Source organism: Euleptes europaea, chromosome 7 (assembly GCF_029931775.1).
Source record: "Euleptes europaea isolate rEulEur1 chromosome 7, rEulEur1.hap1, whole genome shotgun sequence".
NCBI classification, from domain to species: Eukaryota; Metazoa; Chordata; class Lepidosauria; order Squamata; family Sphaerodactylidae; genus Euleptes; species Euleptes europaea.
The window spans coordinates 8817428-8834002 of NC_079318.1; the positions used below are offsets into that span (position 1 = coordinate 8817428).

General features: G+C 39.9%; 1 protein-coding gene across 1 annotated transcript in view; it reads left to right on the forward strand.

Annotated features, from left to right (window-relative positions):
* Positions 1-16575, forward strand: part of SAMD5 (sterile alpha motif domain containing 5) — a 166028-nt gene that overhangs the window by 17380 nt on the left and 132073 nt on the right. Inside the window, exon 2 of the mRNA XM_056852615.1 lies at positions 10616-10624. Coding sequence (XP_056708593.1) covers positions 10616-10624 — 9 coding nt within the window. The remainder of the gene's footprint in view (positions 1-10615; positions 10625-16575) is intronic.

Below are 16575 nucleotides of genomic sequence, written 5' to 3' on the forward strand. Positions count from 1 at the left end.
CCGGAAATATTTGGGATTAACTAGGAATATCAGGAGCTGGTGTTTCCAGGCTCCCAGGACTTTTTCCTAAATAAAAGTGAATTACCTTTAGATGAAATTATCAGTCTCAAAGAACTATATAGAAATAACTATCAGCTTCTTCTTTGGAGTGGCATAGGATGGCACCTAACCCTATGCTAGTGTATCTTGTACTTATACCCATACCAAGCCATGCTGGTACCCTGCTGCTATATCTTTGGCACTGTTATAAAAATTGATTACATCAGAGGCATATAGGGGGTAGAACAGGACTTAGCTGGCATCCTAAGGCTCCTCAGCCTTAGTCACACCCTTGGACTATGATGTTACACTGGCAATAACCCTAGCCTATCTTTTTAAAAGTCCCATAGGGTATGTTTAGAATGAAAATAGAAGTGCCCCACCCACTCTTCCTCCATGCCCCCAAATTTTGGTAGTCAGTTACTGACTAGTCCTGCAGCCAAACACAGCTTTTGTAATCACTGTATGAACCCCAGCCAGGTCACACATAATACAGATGCTATGGGGCGGGGGCGGGGGGCGGGGAGAGAGAGACTTTGCACAAAAAGGGAGGGATTTTCAGCAACACCCAAGGGAAAGAACAAATGCTGTGGCATATGTCTAACATGGTGCTATTCAGAATAATTAAAGGTACCTCACCTCAGGACACAAATATGGCACTGGATCATTCACTCCCCCAACTGGGAATGCAAGGATAGTGCACCCCACACAGGTAAGTAATGGGGGGGGGGGGCTTACCTGAGTATTGGCTCAGTGAGTACGCTATGTCCCATTAATAGGGTAAGGCATGGGGAAGGGACTGCATGTCCATGTAAAGCCCACTTTCTGTAGCTGCTGCCCATGAATATTACTCATTAGTACTTGGTGCCCCTTTTGGCTCTTTGCAGAGCCATTCAACAGGAGTAAAGGCCAGAGTGGACTCCTTTCACTGTGCAGTGCCAACCACCTGCTGACACTGCAACACAGCTAACAGCTTCAGGGACCAGCATGCATCAAGCTGCTGGAGTTGCCAACTCACTTGTCTTAGCTGGGTTCTCATATCATATCATGGTCTGTATGGCTAGTATTAATGCCAGGGCTTCTGGGGTATTCCTGTCCATGCCAGGGCTTCTACCCATCACACCAGCCTATAGTGGAGGGTTTGTGTTCCCTCCTATGTTGTGTTCTGTATAAGGTGGTGGTGTCTAATGTCAGGGAATTGAGACAACATCAGCATGCACTGATTGGCTACTTTCCTGTCTTCCTGATATAGGGAGTATCATTGGCATACTGTGATTGGAGGGATTGGGGTTGAAATGAACTCTAGTGCAATTGTTAGACTCTACACCTTCCCTTGGTTGTGTGTGTGTGTGTGTGTGTGCGTGTGTGTGTTTGTTTCTCTTCTGCAAAGTGGGCATAGGCTAATGGTGCCAGCTCTGCATGAGGATCAGTGATGAACTGATGTCATTTTCTTAGGATGGAGCTGTCATCATCCTTTGCAGTTAAAATGTTGGAATGGTTAGGATATGGAAGGTTCAGAAAAATTGAGGGAGTCTTTTATGAGGTGCAGTCAAACTTTATTCATGTTCATTATTATATCATTCATTTTTATTTATTAATTTACCATTACCATATTTACCATATTTCTCATTACCATATTGAGAGCCAGCATGGTGTAGTGGTTAAGATCAATGGTTTGGAGCAGTGGACTCTGATCTGGAGAACCGGGTTTGATTCCCCACTCCTCCACATGAGTGGCAGAGGCTAATCTGGTGAACTGGGTTGGTTTCCCCACTCCTCCACATGAAACCAGCTGGGTGACCTTAGGCTAGTCACAGCTCTCTTAGAGCTTTCTCAGCCCCACCTACCTTACAGGGTGTCTCTTGTGGGGAGGGGAAGGGAAGGGATTGTAAACTGGTTTGATTCTGCCTTGGTAGAGAAAGTCGGTATATGAAAACCAACTTTTATTTTTCTTCCTCTTCCTCTTCTTTCTCTTCCTCCTCCTCTTCTTCCCCTTCCTCCTCCTAGTTTTTCTCTCCACGTAAGGGGAGCTTGCATGTCAGTTACATTATTTCTTTTTCCATCCCTTTGACCTCCATAGACTATAAGCCAGACAGCCAGGTTCTAGAATAATGATGAAATGTGAATATTAACTAATATTAATGGAGATTAACTCATTGCCATGATATTAATGTTAACAAAATGGTTTTTTGTTTCACTAGCTGAATACTTAATAGCTGAATAGTTAATAAACCCCCAGTGTGCATGTGTCAAAAAATCAGTAAAGGCACAGCTAAGTTCCCTGAGTCTGTGAGAAAGGCAGACTATAAATAACATAAATAAATAAAAGGTTAGACATGATGGCATATAGATGTGGATTGAGGCTTATAAGAAACATCTGTTTAAAGAAGAAATGGACTGAAGTTATACTGAATTTTCCATCGAAATTCCATTTTTAAAAAATGCCTAGTATTGCAGTATTCCACAGAAAATATTTGTTTCTCATGCCAGTTCTGCAGACCAGTGGCATAGAACAAGAACCATGGACCCAGAAATCCTGTTGTTTCTAAAACCTGGCAACCCTGGAGACCAGTAATGTCATTCAGAATCATTGTTTAATCTCCCTGCAGACCGAGACAAGCATCACAGTATTCTTGTTCGGTTGCCTCTGTAACAATTACAGCTTGAATAACAGTGTTAAGAATGACTGAATGCATGAAAACAAAAGGAATATATGGAGAATCTTTCCAGCTCTTCTAAAATCCCGCCATGGACTATGGGAGAATTGCATCTCCTGCTTAGTAGCACTTTATTCAGAATAACTGTAAACTCTTGTCCTCCTTGAATGGTTTTATTTTCACTTAAGGGGAACCCCCCCCCCTCAAATTTAGTATTCATTTTTTATTTTAATCTTTCTTGATAGATAGACTATGCCTCTGAAGAAGCTGTATTCGTGTACAATCAGTAATTGGTGTCCCTGTTTTTCCCCTAGTCATTCCACAAACCATGAAGATGCAGTACTTTGAAAAAAACTTTTTCTGTTCTGTACTGCATATATCTACAATGCCATCCTAAAGAGGTCTACTCAGAATCCTATTCAAGTCTACTCAATGCTGCTGTTCTCAGGAAATTGTCTTTAGGTTTGAAGTGCTAACCTGTAACATTAATTTCTCCAGCAAGGTGGGTGGAGGGGCTGTATCCAACTCCATCTGAATGTCTTCTTTAGCCTCTCCTGTGTGTGCTTTAAGCTGTATGTGTACTAAAGACCAACTAAGGTGTTTTGGCTTTTAAATAATGTTGAATATAATTTAGTGGCAGCATAAGAGAAGCCTAAACTGTTACGCTGCATCTGTGTATATAAATCACTCGTATTTTAAGGTGTTCTGTGGGCAGTGGTTTAATAGTGTCTCCCAGGGCATAAAAAATTAACATCTTGCAGGATGTAATTATATGCTACTTTGCCTGGATTCTTGGTCATCACAAATTATGGGTTCATTTCTGATAAAAACTGGGTGTTTTTTTTAAGGCTACTGTAGTACTTGGAAACCATGGCTTCAAAGTAGTATTTAATGTTAAAGTGGTCACATTTCAAGAGATTTGAGAAAGAGGCTGTTATAAGTTAATTAGTTTCTTGGCTTTACATTCTCCCCATCATGTTTTTGAAGCTCAAAGATACACAAATTGCTGCAATTACTTTTCTATTTGGCCTGATACAAATGAATTGTTTTTTTCCAGACAAGATACAAATAGGTTAGAAATGGCACTGTTAACAACAATAAAATCGAACTTTTCTAAATTTGAGGTTTTTAATAGTAGTAGTTTGTTTTAAAATAATTATACCAGGAATTATTCTCCCAGAGGCTCATAGAATGCTCTTCATTATTTCTTCTATACCACTGGTTGAATTGCTGAACCAATTAAGAAGAGGCATTAGACTCTTTCACTCTGTTTGCCTCTAATATATGAATAGTAAGGGTGTCAGTCTTCCAATATTTTTGTAATGACTATATAACTGCATCTAAAATTAAGGCTCTGCGTGTGTGCATGTGTGTGAGCAACTTGTTAATGCCAAAGTATCTTCATAAACATTTATCATCTCTCCCTTCAAGGCTGAGGTAATTACCACAAATATATGTTAAAAGTCTGCAAATGTTAACAGAGAAAATGTGTTGCGCGCCAGTTTACAACGTAAACAAAACTTAACACGTGTATATTTATGTACTCTTTATTTTATTTTTTAAATACAGGTAGAACTTCCCCCATCAGTCATGGTCAAGACTCCACTGATGTATTGAGGAGGATGCAACTTGTGTATCTAGCTACCTTCCATGTTAGCCAACTGCCAGGGAATTAGAGGCAGAATCTATATCTGGATAAACAAATAGTGCTGGGCCAACACCTCTTTCCTTTCCCCAGTAGAAGTGGTTGTGGAAGGCAGTCAGCTTCAGTCTATTATATTTTCCATCCATATACAGCCAACATATGGAGGGGCAGTAGTGCTGGCACACAGCATGCATACATGGTGTTGCATTGTACCTTTCTGGTAAAAAGAACTAAGGACAAATGTAATCCACTCTGAATGACCACAGTAAGACTTGCACGTGTTTCTTCTTTGACAGTAAATGCTGGCAGAACTGAAAGAGTAGTCAGGACAAACTTCCAACAGTAACATATTTAAATTAATTGGAGTGCTAGTACTGGTTTTCCCCCCCTCCTTGTTAGTGTGTTGCAGACTGCCTTTCCCTGGTATGATGCAGAGAGAAGTGAGCAGGTGATGACTTGATAAGATCCTTTTGGGTTTTAAGCGATCACTGTAAACTTAGCTCCACTGCTCTTTCGAGTTGATGTCTCTGGTACTGCTCCAAGTTCAGTTCTTTTGTACCAAACCAGAGCTTCAGGGTGCTGCAAATTTTAAAAAGGAGTGTCTTTTGCAATTGCACATCAGTATCTTTTCCCTTGTGTGAATTGTGCCACCAACACAGCCTGCTGTATTATGCATTCATCTGGAAAACCAATAAATGTGATAGCCTGACCAAGACTTAAGACCACACCTGAGCCTCTGGGTTTGAATGCTGTCTTTGTGTTTCTGGCTCAGCTGTCTAAAGCTCCACACATGCTGTAGCCTCTTTACAAAGAACCCCAGATTGTGCGGGTATAGAGTGGGCTATTTGCCTTATTATCATAGGTGCAGCACAAGGATCCTTCTGAGCATCAGTAACTGTGCTGGGGCTGAGAACCCACACTGTTCTCTGTATCATTTTTAGTTGGTTCAAGCCTCTATTTGAAAAATGGCAATGAGATTGGATTTCAGGTCAGGGCTTTTGTAAGGATTTCTCTAATAATGTTGAGAGTGTTTGTTCCTCTTCAAATTGTGGAGTTGCTGCAGTGATATATATTTATGAAGTGACCATGAGAATACCGTCTTGGACTTGTATTAAATCATCCAGAGCCACAAATTATAATTTAACCTATATGTCATTGCCATTAATACCGCTATTCAATCTGTCACCACCAAACCCCACCTCATGACATCAACAGGCCCTTGTGAATCTTAGAGCCTGAAATGCTGATACCTCATCAGCCCTAGATGTGGGTGAGCTGAATGTAGATGTAATGTAACTTGCTGCTGTCTAGAGAGCTGAATAACCACAGTAAAGGTGAAAAACCATAGTGTTACCGCGCTGAAGTGGTCAGAAAACTGATATTAGAATTGAACCCACAGTAGCCAGGATGGCATGGTTAGTGTTGACCTAGAATCTGGTAGACCTGGCTTTGAATTTCCACTGTGCCATTGAACCTTCCTGGTGATGTTAGGCTAGTTGCCTAACCTACCTCACAGGGTTTTTGTGAAGATAAAATAGAGGAGAGGAGAACAATGTAAGCCACTTTGGTTCCCCATTGGGGAGAAAGTATAAAGAAAGTAAATAAATGAATGGTATTGATTTTTTCCCCCAAGGTTGTAGGATTGTAGGACTCATTTTCAAAAATAGTTAATGTCCTGGCTGTCTTGTATGCTGCAGATCTGCTGGAGTTCAACATCATAATTAAAAATACTGCTCAGTTTGATGCTACAGTACCTTAATGGTATATAAAAGCAACAGATTCACTCAATGAATTACTGCCTAATAGAATGCTGGCTCCAGCAAGTGATTTTTCCTCTGAATTTTTTTTTTGCCTGACTTTTAGAGTATTGATTTTATTAGAACTGCAATGGTACATGGAAAGAGCTGCAAAGAAATGCTTACTTCAAATATAACTGAGGTTAATTTTCTGAAATTAATGTTCCCTATAAACAAATGCTAGTGCTTCAGAGGAAAAATATTAAGAGCTGTGTGTTACACTGTAGCACAAGGAGCATTTAATTATATGCCATGGTGGGATGGCATCACCACTTTCCATCTGAATTCTTTGAAATAAGCATTATTCCCTGTTATTCCTGTGGATTTTTCTTTGTAATGTATGATTCCTATTTAAATTCTTGTCATCAACTGCTTTAATGCTGCTCAAGTCATAAACATCTGTGAATCTCATACAGAAGTAAAAGCATTTTTTTCCTAAGCACAATTGGCAGAGGCCAATCTTAATATGTTTGCCACGTGTCTTTGTTTTGCTGGTGCTTTCTCCCCCTTTTCATCCATCTCTCATGAAAATGTCAAGGGGTACCACAACAAAGATATTTCTTAAGGACTGGTTTTCAGACTTGACAGATGGGCAGTACAAGTCATACTCTTGTTAGCATTCATTTTAGCAGGGATCATGGTTCCAATAAAGATGGTTAAAACTATCACCACCACTAAAGTGAGAAGACCAGTGCCAAGATTGACTTTCACTACAGTGCAGATGAAATCCCCTGGCTGTCCGCATTTCAAGAAATCCTCTTAATCCTGTTGAGACCTTTAAAACACAGCATGATATTTATTTATTTAAAAGGCTTCTAAGGCATATTTATAATTAGTGGTGAGCGTCTGTACAAAAAAAATGATTAACAAAGTAGTTAAAATCTAAGAAAATATGTCTTCCTGCTGTTCATTATTCTTGCCTTTGCTGTTTTAGCTATTATGGGAATGAAATCCTCCTTTAATAAAATCAGTCTTTCACTGGCTGTAGTAGAGAACACAAGTTAGTCCTATGCAGCATCCCTTTGAATCCTTAAGAGCAGAGACAGAATGCTTTAGCCATCTTCTTTTCTTATTAGAATGAACTAGTTACAGAGAGCAGCCATGTTGGTCTGCAGTAGAACAGCTAGATTCGAGTCCAGTAGCACCATAGAAACCAACAAGATTTGTGGGGTATAAGGTTTCAAGTGTCAAAGTTCCCTTCACCAGGAGTCCCTTCACCAGGAGTCTCTAAGCACAGACCCAGTCCTCTATGAGAAAGCAGGACTTTTTCCCCCCTGTCAAGTTGCAGTCAGCTTATGGTGACCCCACAGGGTTTTCAAGGCAAAGACATGTTCAGAGGTGGTTTCCCATTGCCTGCCTCTGTGTAGCAACCCTTGTATTCTTTGGTGGTCTCCTATCCAAATACTGACCAGGACTGACCCTGCTTAGATTCCGAGATCTGATGAGATCGGGCTAGCCTGGGATATCCAGGTCTGAGTGAAAGCAGAACTAGAAGTCATAAAATCTGACAGGATTAAAGAATATACACGCAGCTGCTGAGTGCTGTAAATCTGCTCCTCTTGGCTTTCTCCTGAGTTATTCTAAGGCCCCAATCCATGCCACCATTACTAAATATATTATTATCACAAAAGATATGACAGGGATAACAGATCACTTTGAGGAATAAAACACTATTTTTCTAATACGTCTGTAATATTTGCATAGGTACTTGATACTACAAACTGGAATACTAAATTCTGTTCTGATGAGATGAGCTGAAGGCTGAATGCTTTGTGAATATTTTCAGGAACTTCAGATTTGAAAGCACGAAACTGAGACATTTCCCCAAAAACATTCCAATTCAGATCAGGAATCTATGTTGAAAAATCTGTAAATTGCAGGAAAATAGTCTTCTCATTGTTTATCAACAGCATCTGTCAAATAGTACCTTATTAATACCCAGTTCAAAAGTAACAATATTTGGAAATGAGTCCTGCATTTTACTAATTGAAACTTACATCCAAGAAATGAGCAGAACCATTCTTCCGTAGCCTTGCAGTGATGTGGTTCTTTATGTACATCAGTGTTTTATACAACATTAATTTGTAATTTAGTTTTTCCAAAGTGTACCTTTTAAAATTATGTCACATAGCTAGCTACTGGCATTTTCTTAAATTCAAACAGCATAGGCAGTGTTCTAGATTTTAGTAAGCTGGAACTCCTCAGGGGAAAAATTAATTATCTAAAGTTTCTCTAGGGAATGTTTCAAGGACTTAAACTTGGAAGAGGGGTTGTGGATTTCATTGTTCAGCAAGAAAAATTAAAATGCGACAATTGTATCTAGAGTTTGTATTAAAAACAAGCCCTTGATGTAAAATATATCAGGGCCACACAAATACATGAAGGATGCTCTAATTTTTTAGGAACACACTAAGAGGAAATGCCTCTCTTTCCTTTGCATTCTCAGACAACCAAGTTGGCACATATAAACTTCTCTTCTGATGTCCTTGCTACATTACTTAAAAAAATTCTGAACACTTGAGGGTTCGGAAATAATATAGAGACCTATATACAATAAGGATATCCAAGAAGAAAAAGACTAGAGGGGCATACTTCCAGTGTTCATGGGAGCTCATGGGGCCTAGTAAGGTGATATGTTTTTATATGGTATTTAGGTTGGGTCTGGGTGTTGTGAGAAGGATGTTCCCAGAAGGAATATATGTCTGGGGTCTTCTGGTGATTCTTGGCAGCCTTGTGTCTAACCACACATTCTAAAAACATAAGTTGTCTTATGTTTTTAACAACTTATGTGGTAATTTCTGTTGACCCCCCCCCTTCCTAGTTTGCCACCCCCATGCTAGTCCTTTATGTTGTTCGTGAGGGTCTGCTGACCCCGAGAACAAAACCTGGGGGTGGGTGGAGGTTGAAGTTAAAGGAGGTTAAGAAAACACAAGTGCCCTTAAGCCTTCAGAAAAGCACTGTTGTATAGAGGACCAGGAGTGGCACATATATCACATTCATTATCTGAGAAATCTTTACAAGAGCCCTGTAAAGAAGGTCACTGTTAAGCAGACATTGGGAAATGAAGTCAGAGGCTGAGAAAACAGTGTACTATCTCAGACTGCTTTGTGATTTAATTTCTGATGTAAGATTTAAACTGAGCACTTTGCTCTTACTCTTAATCGTTATATTAAAGAAGGTCTCAGAAAACAATGTATAATTTCTCTCTAGATGAAGAGGATAATGCTGAAATAGAAAATAAACATTATTTTACAGACCCACATGTGTTTTAAATTTAAAATCTACTGTAAAAGACAATTCACATTATAGTCTTACAGTAATCTGAACAGCAATATTTATTTCAAAAGATTATCATAGAATAAACACCCAGATGAAAGTAATTTATGGTTGGATCATAGTACTGATGAACTAAGTGTAGAGCCCTCTTCTGGTGGTATTTTTTTTGGATAGGAGCAAGGGGCTATTATGCATGCTGCCATTAGTCCTTATTTTGTGGTGGCCGATCTGCAGTGATGAAGATTGGCTTGGTTACGAAAGCTCTGCCCCTCCCTGTTTCTCACAAAATTGACGATGAAGTGGATTCGGGGCTTTCCTGTTGAGCAGTCAACCTGTTGAAGAAAACATTACCGACAGCGTCACTGATGTCGTAGTTGGTGGCATCAAAAAGCTCCCCCCCTTTTTTTTGTTTGCGTAGGTGGCTGGCCAGCATTCCTGGGTCCAATGGAAAGATTCTGCAGGGAGTGGGGAGGACTCTTTGGGGAAAGGAATCTGAACAGCAAAGGCAGCACCCCAATTCACACCCAGTTGCCCAACCTCCTGTCAATTTAGTGCAGGCTTGTGCCCTCAGTACCCAGGAGGAAGCAGGGAGAGAGCTGGGGCAGATTAAAGTGCAAATGCATGCAGTATGGCTCATTTCATGGGAAGAAAAAAACCCAGTAGTTTTATATGTTGAAAACACAGGTAAGACAGGAGGGAGATGATTTGCCATGGGGCATCATTTGCTTGTTGGCTGAAGCTTTAGGACCATTGATGAAAATCTCAGTGCTTGCTGTTGGGGCTAAAATTGCTTCATTTGGGGGAAAAAACCATTTTTTGTGGCCACCCCGCTTGCATTAACAAAGTGTCACCAGTGCTTCTTGTAATTAAAAAAATTGCTGCGAACAATGTAGGGTGAGGAGAGGGGGAGGGGAAGGAACATGTAGGGTGCTGTGAGGGCTGGATTCTGGCGGTCCACATCAGGGGGTGTGGATTTTCAGAGAAAACAAATTCAGAAAAAAGATTGTGCACTGAAAGTCATGCCAATTCACTGACACTTTAAATGGAAGGATCACCATATAAGCACTTGGGAAAAAGCAGGAAAAATACAGAGCCCAAACTAGCCCTGGGATGGAGCCACACAGTTGCAGAATGTAAAAACAAACAAACTTGGTTACATGACAATAGAACAAGCAAAAATGTGACATGCAAAACAACCCAAGGCTCTGAAAGTAGCTGTAAAAATTGGTAGGATCCAATCTTATATGTTCACTGAAAAAAACCCTATTGCATTCATTTAAATCTCTGTTATTAGTTTTCAAAAGAATCCCAATGGAATCAGCTTGTCGTTAACTTTCCCCCCTTCAAAATAACTATCAGGCTCTCCTCCCCCTCTTTTCTCCATCTTCAGTTGAAAGGCAATGCACATGTGCTTTATTGGCTTTTACTAAGCAACCTTTTATTTTCGTATTAATACATTTTCTCACACTGGATGTCACAGTGAAACAGATACTGCTGTAATTGAATGAATAGTCACTAACTTTTATTTTTCTGTTGGTTTCTTTGACATGAAAAGTAAAAAGAGACCTTAAGCCTTATTGAATTCACGCCATTTCAGTCCTCATTTAGTGATGCATCCTGTCAGTGCTGGATTTACAGAAATCTTAAGAAATCGTTTCTAAATTTTAGAAATAATAATGAAGCTTTATTTGGGCACAGTCAGGGAAGTTAAGACAACGTGTTTCATGTTTCTGTTGTGATAAATAACAGCTTCTTTGCTGTGGCTAGACCATCCATGGTCTCAAAAAGGTCAGGGACCCCTGGTGTACATTATCCTACTAAGCTGATGGAATTCAATAACCTGACCCTAGTACATCACTAGTCAAAAGAGCATGTCAGATTCATTAAGATGTGGTATGAAATCACTAGGGATTTATGAATATATGTTCTGTCATTTCTTTTACTTTTCATTCCACCTATTTTCTTGAGCAAATTTTATGTTTTCATTTGTTTCTTTTACACCATTTATATGCAACTGAGGCAAAAACAGACATCAGTTTTGTGTGTGTGTGTGTGTGTATCATCAAGTCATTTCTGACTTATGGTGACCTGATGAATTCATGACTTCCTGCAATATTTCTATTTAATTTTGTTAATATGGTCTGGGAACAGGATTTGGAAAAATGGAATAGGTTGTAAATATTGTGGCTTGGTCGGATTGCAACCATTAAGATGAACGTACTGCCTAAAATAAACTTTCTATTTCAGACACTGCCAATTTGCATCAAGACATCTACCATCAGAAAGTGGCAACAAAAGATAAATTAATATGGAAAGGGAAGAAACCAAGAATCAGATTTAGCGTATTGCAGGATGGGGGAAAAAAAGAGGTGGATTGGCGTTACCAAATGTTAAACTATACTATCAGGTGGCTTCTTTAGTATCATTAACAGATTGGATATTATACCCAGAGGATAGGAAGATCAAATTGGAAAAAGCCAGAATGAATCGAGGCTTTCACTACCTTTTATGGAAAAAGAAAGACACTAAGACTATTGACTCCATATGATAAGAAGGTAATGCAAGAGGACATCTTCTGAAGATATGTTGAGTGGCTGTGGGGAATGGGAAATCCAGGGCAGGATTCCTGGCTTCCCTCTGAAATATTGCTCATCTGATCAAGAAGGAAGAGTAGGTTTGAAAAACAGATTACAGAAATATCTTGCCTACATTTAAAAAACAACTAAATATTCAACAAGCAGTTACAAATATTTTGTACTATCTCCTCCTGAAATCAGAAAGAAATCAATGAGGTCTAAAGCTCAACACAAGATGTTTTACATCTGCATTTTTACCAAGTCAGTAATACACCTGGAACATGAGCAGAATTAAGGAGAGATTGATTGTGACTGCTTTGCATATTTCTGCTCTTTGCCCATCCTGAAGAACCACACAGCTGAATGCATTCTATGTGAAATAATCTCTAGCAATCACGCTTGCGGTGTCCCGGTCTTCTTCTCCCCCCACCTTTTTTTTTCTTTTTACGCATCTTCAGCTTCTTAAATGGATCCTGAATTTTTGCATTAAATCAAAGGCCTCTATTCCTAATCAAAATAGTAACTGCCATTTAGACTATATTGTAATAAACAATAATGAGTTTATTGTGATTTTAGTTCTGTGTACCATATTTGCAGTGAATCAAATCATGCCATTTTTATTTTCTATATTTTCTTATAAAGGTAAGTAATGAGTTGTGGTATGAAATACAATAATAATATTTATTGGTACAGTCAATCTGACCAGTAAAGACTATACAACAATAAACCTCGCATGAACAATATAAAAAAAGTGTTAAAAAAATGAGACATGAAATACAGTAAAAAAAAAAAGTATCACCTTCTGTTGAAACAACGTTGTCAGGAGCGGGCCTGTTCTCGACGCTTCTCGACTCTCTGGGTTGTTTTGAATTTCTCGCAGCTTCTCACAGCTGCTTTGCTTTGCTCGTCTCAGCCAAGGATTGTTGATCTAACGGACATTTTATCTCGGACATTCCTTCAGGCTCTTCTCCCGTGGGAGAAGGGGTTGCCATGCCAACCTACACTATCTGCTATGCCAATATATATTACTGAATTGAACCAGCCAGCCATTCCTGGCTTAGTTATATGCAAGCCCTGTTTACCTGCATGATTTCCAATAAAGTCAACTTGCCTTAGGACCACCTGCCTGGGTTGTTGCTTTTGAGGATTCTACGGACCAAGGGCTTACAATTGTCACATTTAACTGAAAAAGTTGAACAAGTGTAGTCATTTTGTAGAACTTCCAGGAAGCAGTGTGTACTTACAAACTTATTAACACTTACTGAAAACTCTCTAAATCAAAATACCTCAGATTATTTAATTGCTGTTGTCTGAGCCTGGCAACTGTGTAAAGAAAAGTCCACGTTCCCTAATTACATGTAATTTATCACAAAACTGCAAGGAAGCTGTGTTGAATTTTTTTTTCTTGCAAAGGAAGTTCAAGTAATCGAGTATTTGGGAAACTTTTCACTTCATTTTCTGCTCTATGCTCCCCTGCCCCGCTCCAGTTGTAATCTTAGCATGCTTATTAATTCTTATAGAATTTAGTGGAGTTTGATCACTTGACTTGCACTTGTGTAAAGCGCCATCAAGTCGCAGCTGACTTATGGCAACCCCAGCAAGGGGCTTTTAAGGCCAGTGAGAAGCAGAAATGGATTGCCATTGCCTTCTTCAGAGTGTTCCTTGCTGGTCTCCCTTACAACTACTGAACTGCTTAGCTTCTGAGATCTGATGAGATTGGGCTACAACATGCCGCCTTCCCTCCTTGATCACTTGACTTACTTGAGACATAATAACCTGCTGTCCTGCTGACCATATGAATGGTGGTTTCACTGTTTCCAGACGAGAAAACTCATCCACAAACTTGTTGGCTCTAATCCAGATACAGTTATACTTAATGGAGCAAGTTAGATGCAACTAACTTTCTCTGGTTATGTGCCATTGACTTCAGTGAGATGTAAGCATAGAAGTACAGTGGTACCTTTCTGTAGAAATGCACACCATAATTTTGATATAAAGAGTTATTACTTTCAAAAGGAAAGCAATTCAGATGCATTGCCGAAAGGTAATACAAGGAAAATGAAATGTAGGTATACAAGAAAAACATTCCAATAATGCAAATAGTTCCAGGGTAAGTATATAAAAACTAAAATAGGTTAAACCTGTAGATCCCCTCCCCGTTTCACTCTGTTGAAATTTACAGCATGAACTCCATGCTCATGTTACTCTGTAAAGTTCCAGTATATTGATGTTTTACTAAATAATAACAGTAAGTAAGTAAAAAGATTTTGTATGTGGCCATAGGCCTTCACAAAACATCATCCTCAGAATAACACATTATAAACAAAAGGAAGAATTTATAAAAAAAATCTGAAAGGGACTACATAATAATAGTATAATATTAAGTAACATTAAATAATACTACATAATAGTATATCAATACATTGGGGTGGGACTGCTTGGCATGCAGAAAGTCTCAGGTGCAATCCCTGGTAACTCTAGTTTTTTAAAAAACAGAACTGGTCATAGGTGATGTGAAAGACCTTCCTGAGACCTTTGGAGACCCACTGCCAGCCTGGTTAGACAATACTGACATGATGGACCAGTGGTCTGATTCAGTGTAAGGCAGGTTCATATGATCAAGGAAGGATATGTAAACTCGATGACCACAACCTCAGCTTGAGGCCAAAGACACTCATATCCTTGTCTTTGCTTGGACTAGTTAGCAAGTTTTTGCCCATGGGGAGGAGCCATGGCTTTGTGATTGAGGATCTGCTTGGTTTGCTTCAACCCTTGACATCTCCAAGTAAAAGAATCCGGTAGTAGGTAATATGAAAGAACTCTGCCTGAAACCCTGGAGAGCCACTGCCAGTCTGAGTAGACAATATGGACCTTGATGGACTGATGGTCTGATTCAGTATAAGGCAACTTCATGACCACAATAAAAACAGAACCAGCAGAGTGAGCTGTATCATGATTAACCTTGTAACATTTACTGATTATAATGATAACTGCTGCAGAGAGAAACAGGACCTTGCTCAGTACATAGTTATTGGTTCTTTAATCAATGCCTCTGAGATATTCATCAGGACACTTAACCACAAAAGCGTATGTAAGCTATGTAAATATTTTGCCAGGGAAAGAACTATACCCACATTAGAATTCCTCACTAAAGGGTTTTTGATTTCAGATTCCCCCCAGCCCCCTCTTCTCAGAATACCTCCCTCCTAAGAACACCTGTGCCTGGCAATCCTGGGAGTTCTTGGGAGCAGGACATGAGGAGGAGAGTGTGGCACAATGTGGTTTCATCACTTCTGGGTGAAGACTGGAAGTGACATCACAACATTGAGCGATATGCTAAAGGCTAGAGAGTTTCTTGGTGTTGTGAATGTCACTTCTGGGTAGGTCTGTGCACATCTATAAACCTGAACCAAAAATAAACTCAAAATTAGTTGTTTCAGCAATATTCAGATTTTGTTTTGGCTGAATACCAAAACCTGGGAATCTACCCAAAGCCTAATAGATGATTCCCAAAAAGCTGAATAGATATTCGGCTTTTTAGGTTTCAGCTATTCACCTTTGCTCTGATGCACGACACTGTTCTTTCTCCCATTTTTCTATCTTTGACTGGTTTGGTAAGGGCCCCATAGTTGGGGCCATTTGAGGTAGGGGTCATGTAATCGGAGCCAACCATCAAACAAAACTATCCATCACCCTTCAGTGGATTAATCTGGATGACAGAAGGGTTGCTTTAAAAGAGGGGGCTTACCCAGTCCCGTCTGGAGGGACTGGGACTCCAACTAAAAGTACCAGCTTCAACAGCTGCTGATCCAGCTTCTGAAGAAGACTCCTCATTGTGAGGGTCTGTATGCCTTTGTCTGTAAGCCTTTGTGATCCCCCCCCCCCCTGGACTCGTAAAAGCAGTCCAGGCCTTGGTTCAGGTGCCGAGTCTGACAGGCCCCAGGTTGGAATGTCTCTTCCCACGTCCACCTCCCTTGCTCTCTCTGACTCCCTCCTGCTAGCAGTGGCCTTGGTGGGTAGATAGCCTTAACAAGCTCCCTGAGGTCTTTGATGTTCTGTACCATGCACAATTATCTGTAGTTCTCCCATAACATAGGTTTGACATCTGCTTTCCTGTAGGGGTTATAATTCTGTCTTTGTGAAACAGTAAGCACTTGCAACTTTACCAGTGTGTGGCTTGTACTACCTGAAGCTTCCAATAAAGTTCCTTGTTTCTGCATGACCGTCTGAGCAAGTGATTTTATGGAGTTTGCACAGGAAGGTTGGGAACCCTCACATTCATGAGCAATCTCCTTCAGAAGAGCTGCCTTGGTCATGACTGGCTGGCTCCAATGTCACCCCCCCCCCCATAAAAATCTGCTCTCAAACTGAAGGTTGCCCTGAGTTGTGGCTTCATTTCCCCACACTGTGACCATCTCTTGAAATCACATTTTTGATGACTATATTAAAGGACAGTTTACAGGGAGACATTTGCCACCAAAAGAAATGTTTTCCGTGCCTTATTTTTCTTGCATTTAAGCCATTTTCCTCAGTTTGGAAGCTAATTTGAATGGACATCATGCAAAGCAACACAGATACGAATGGTG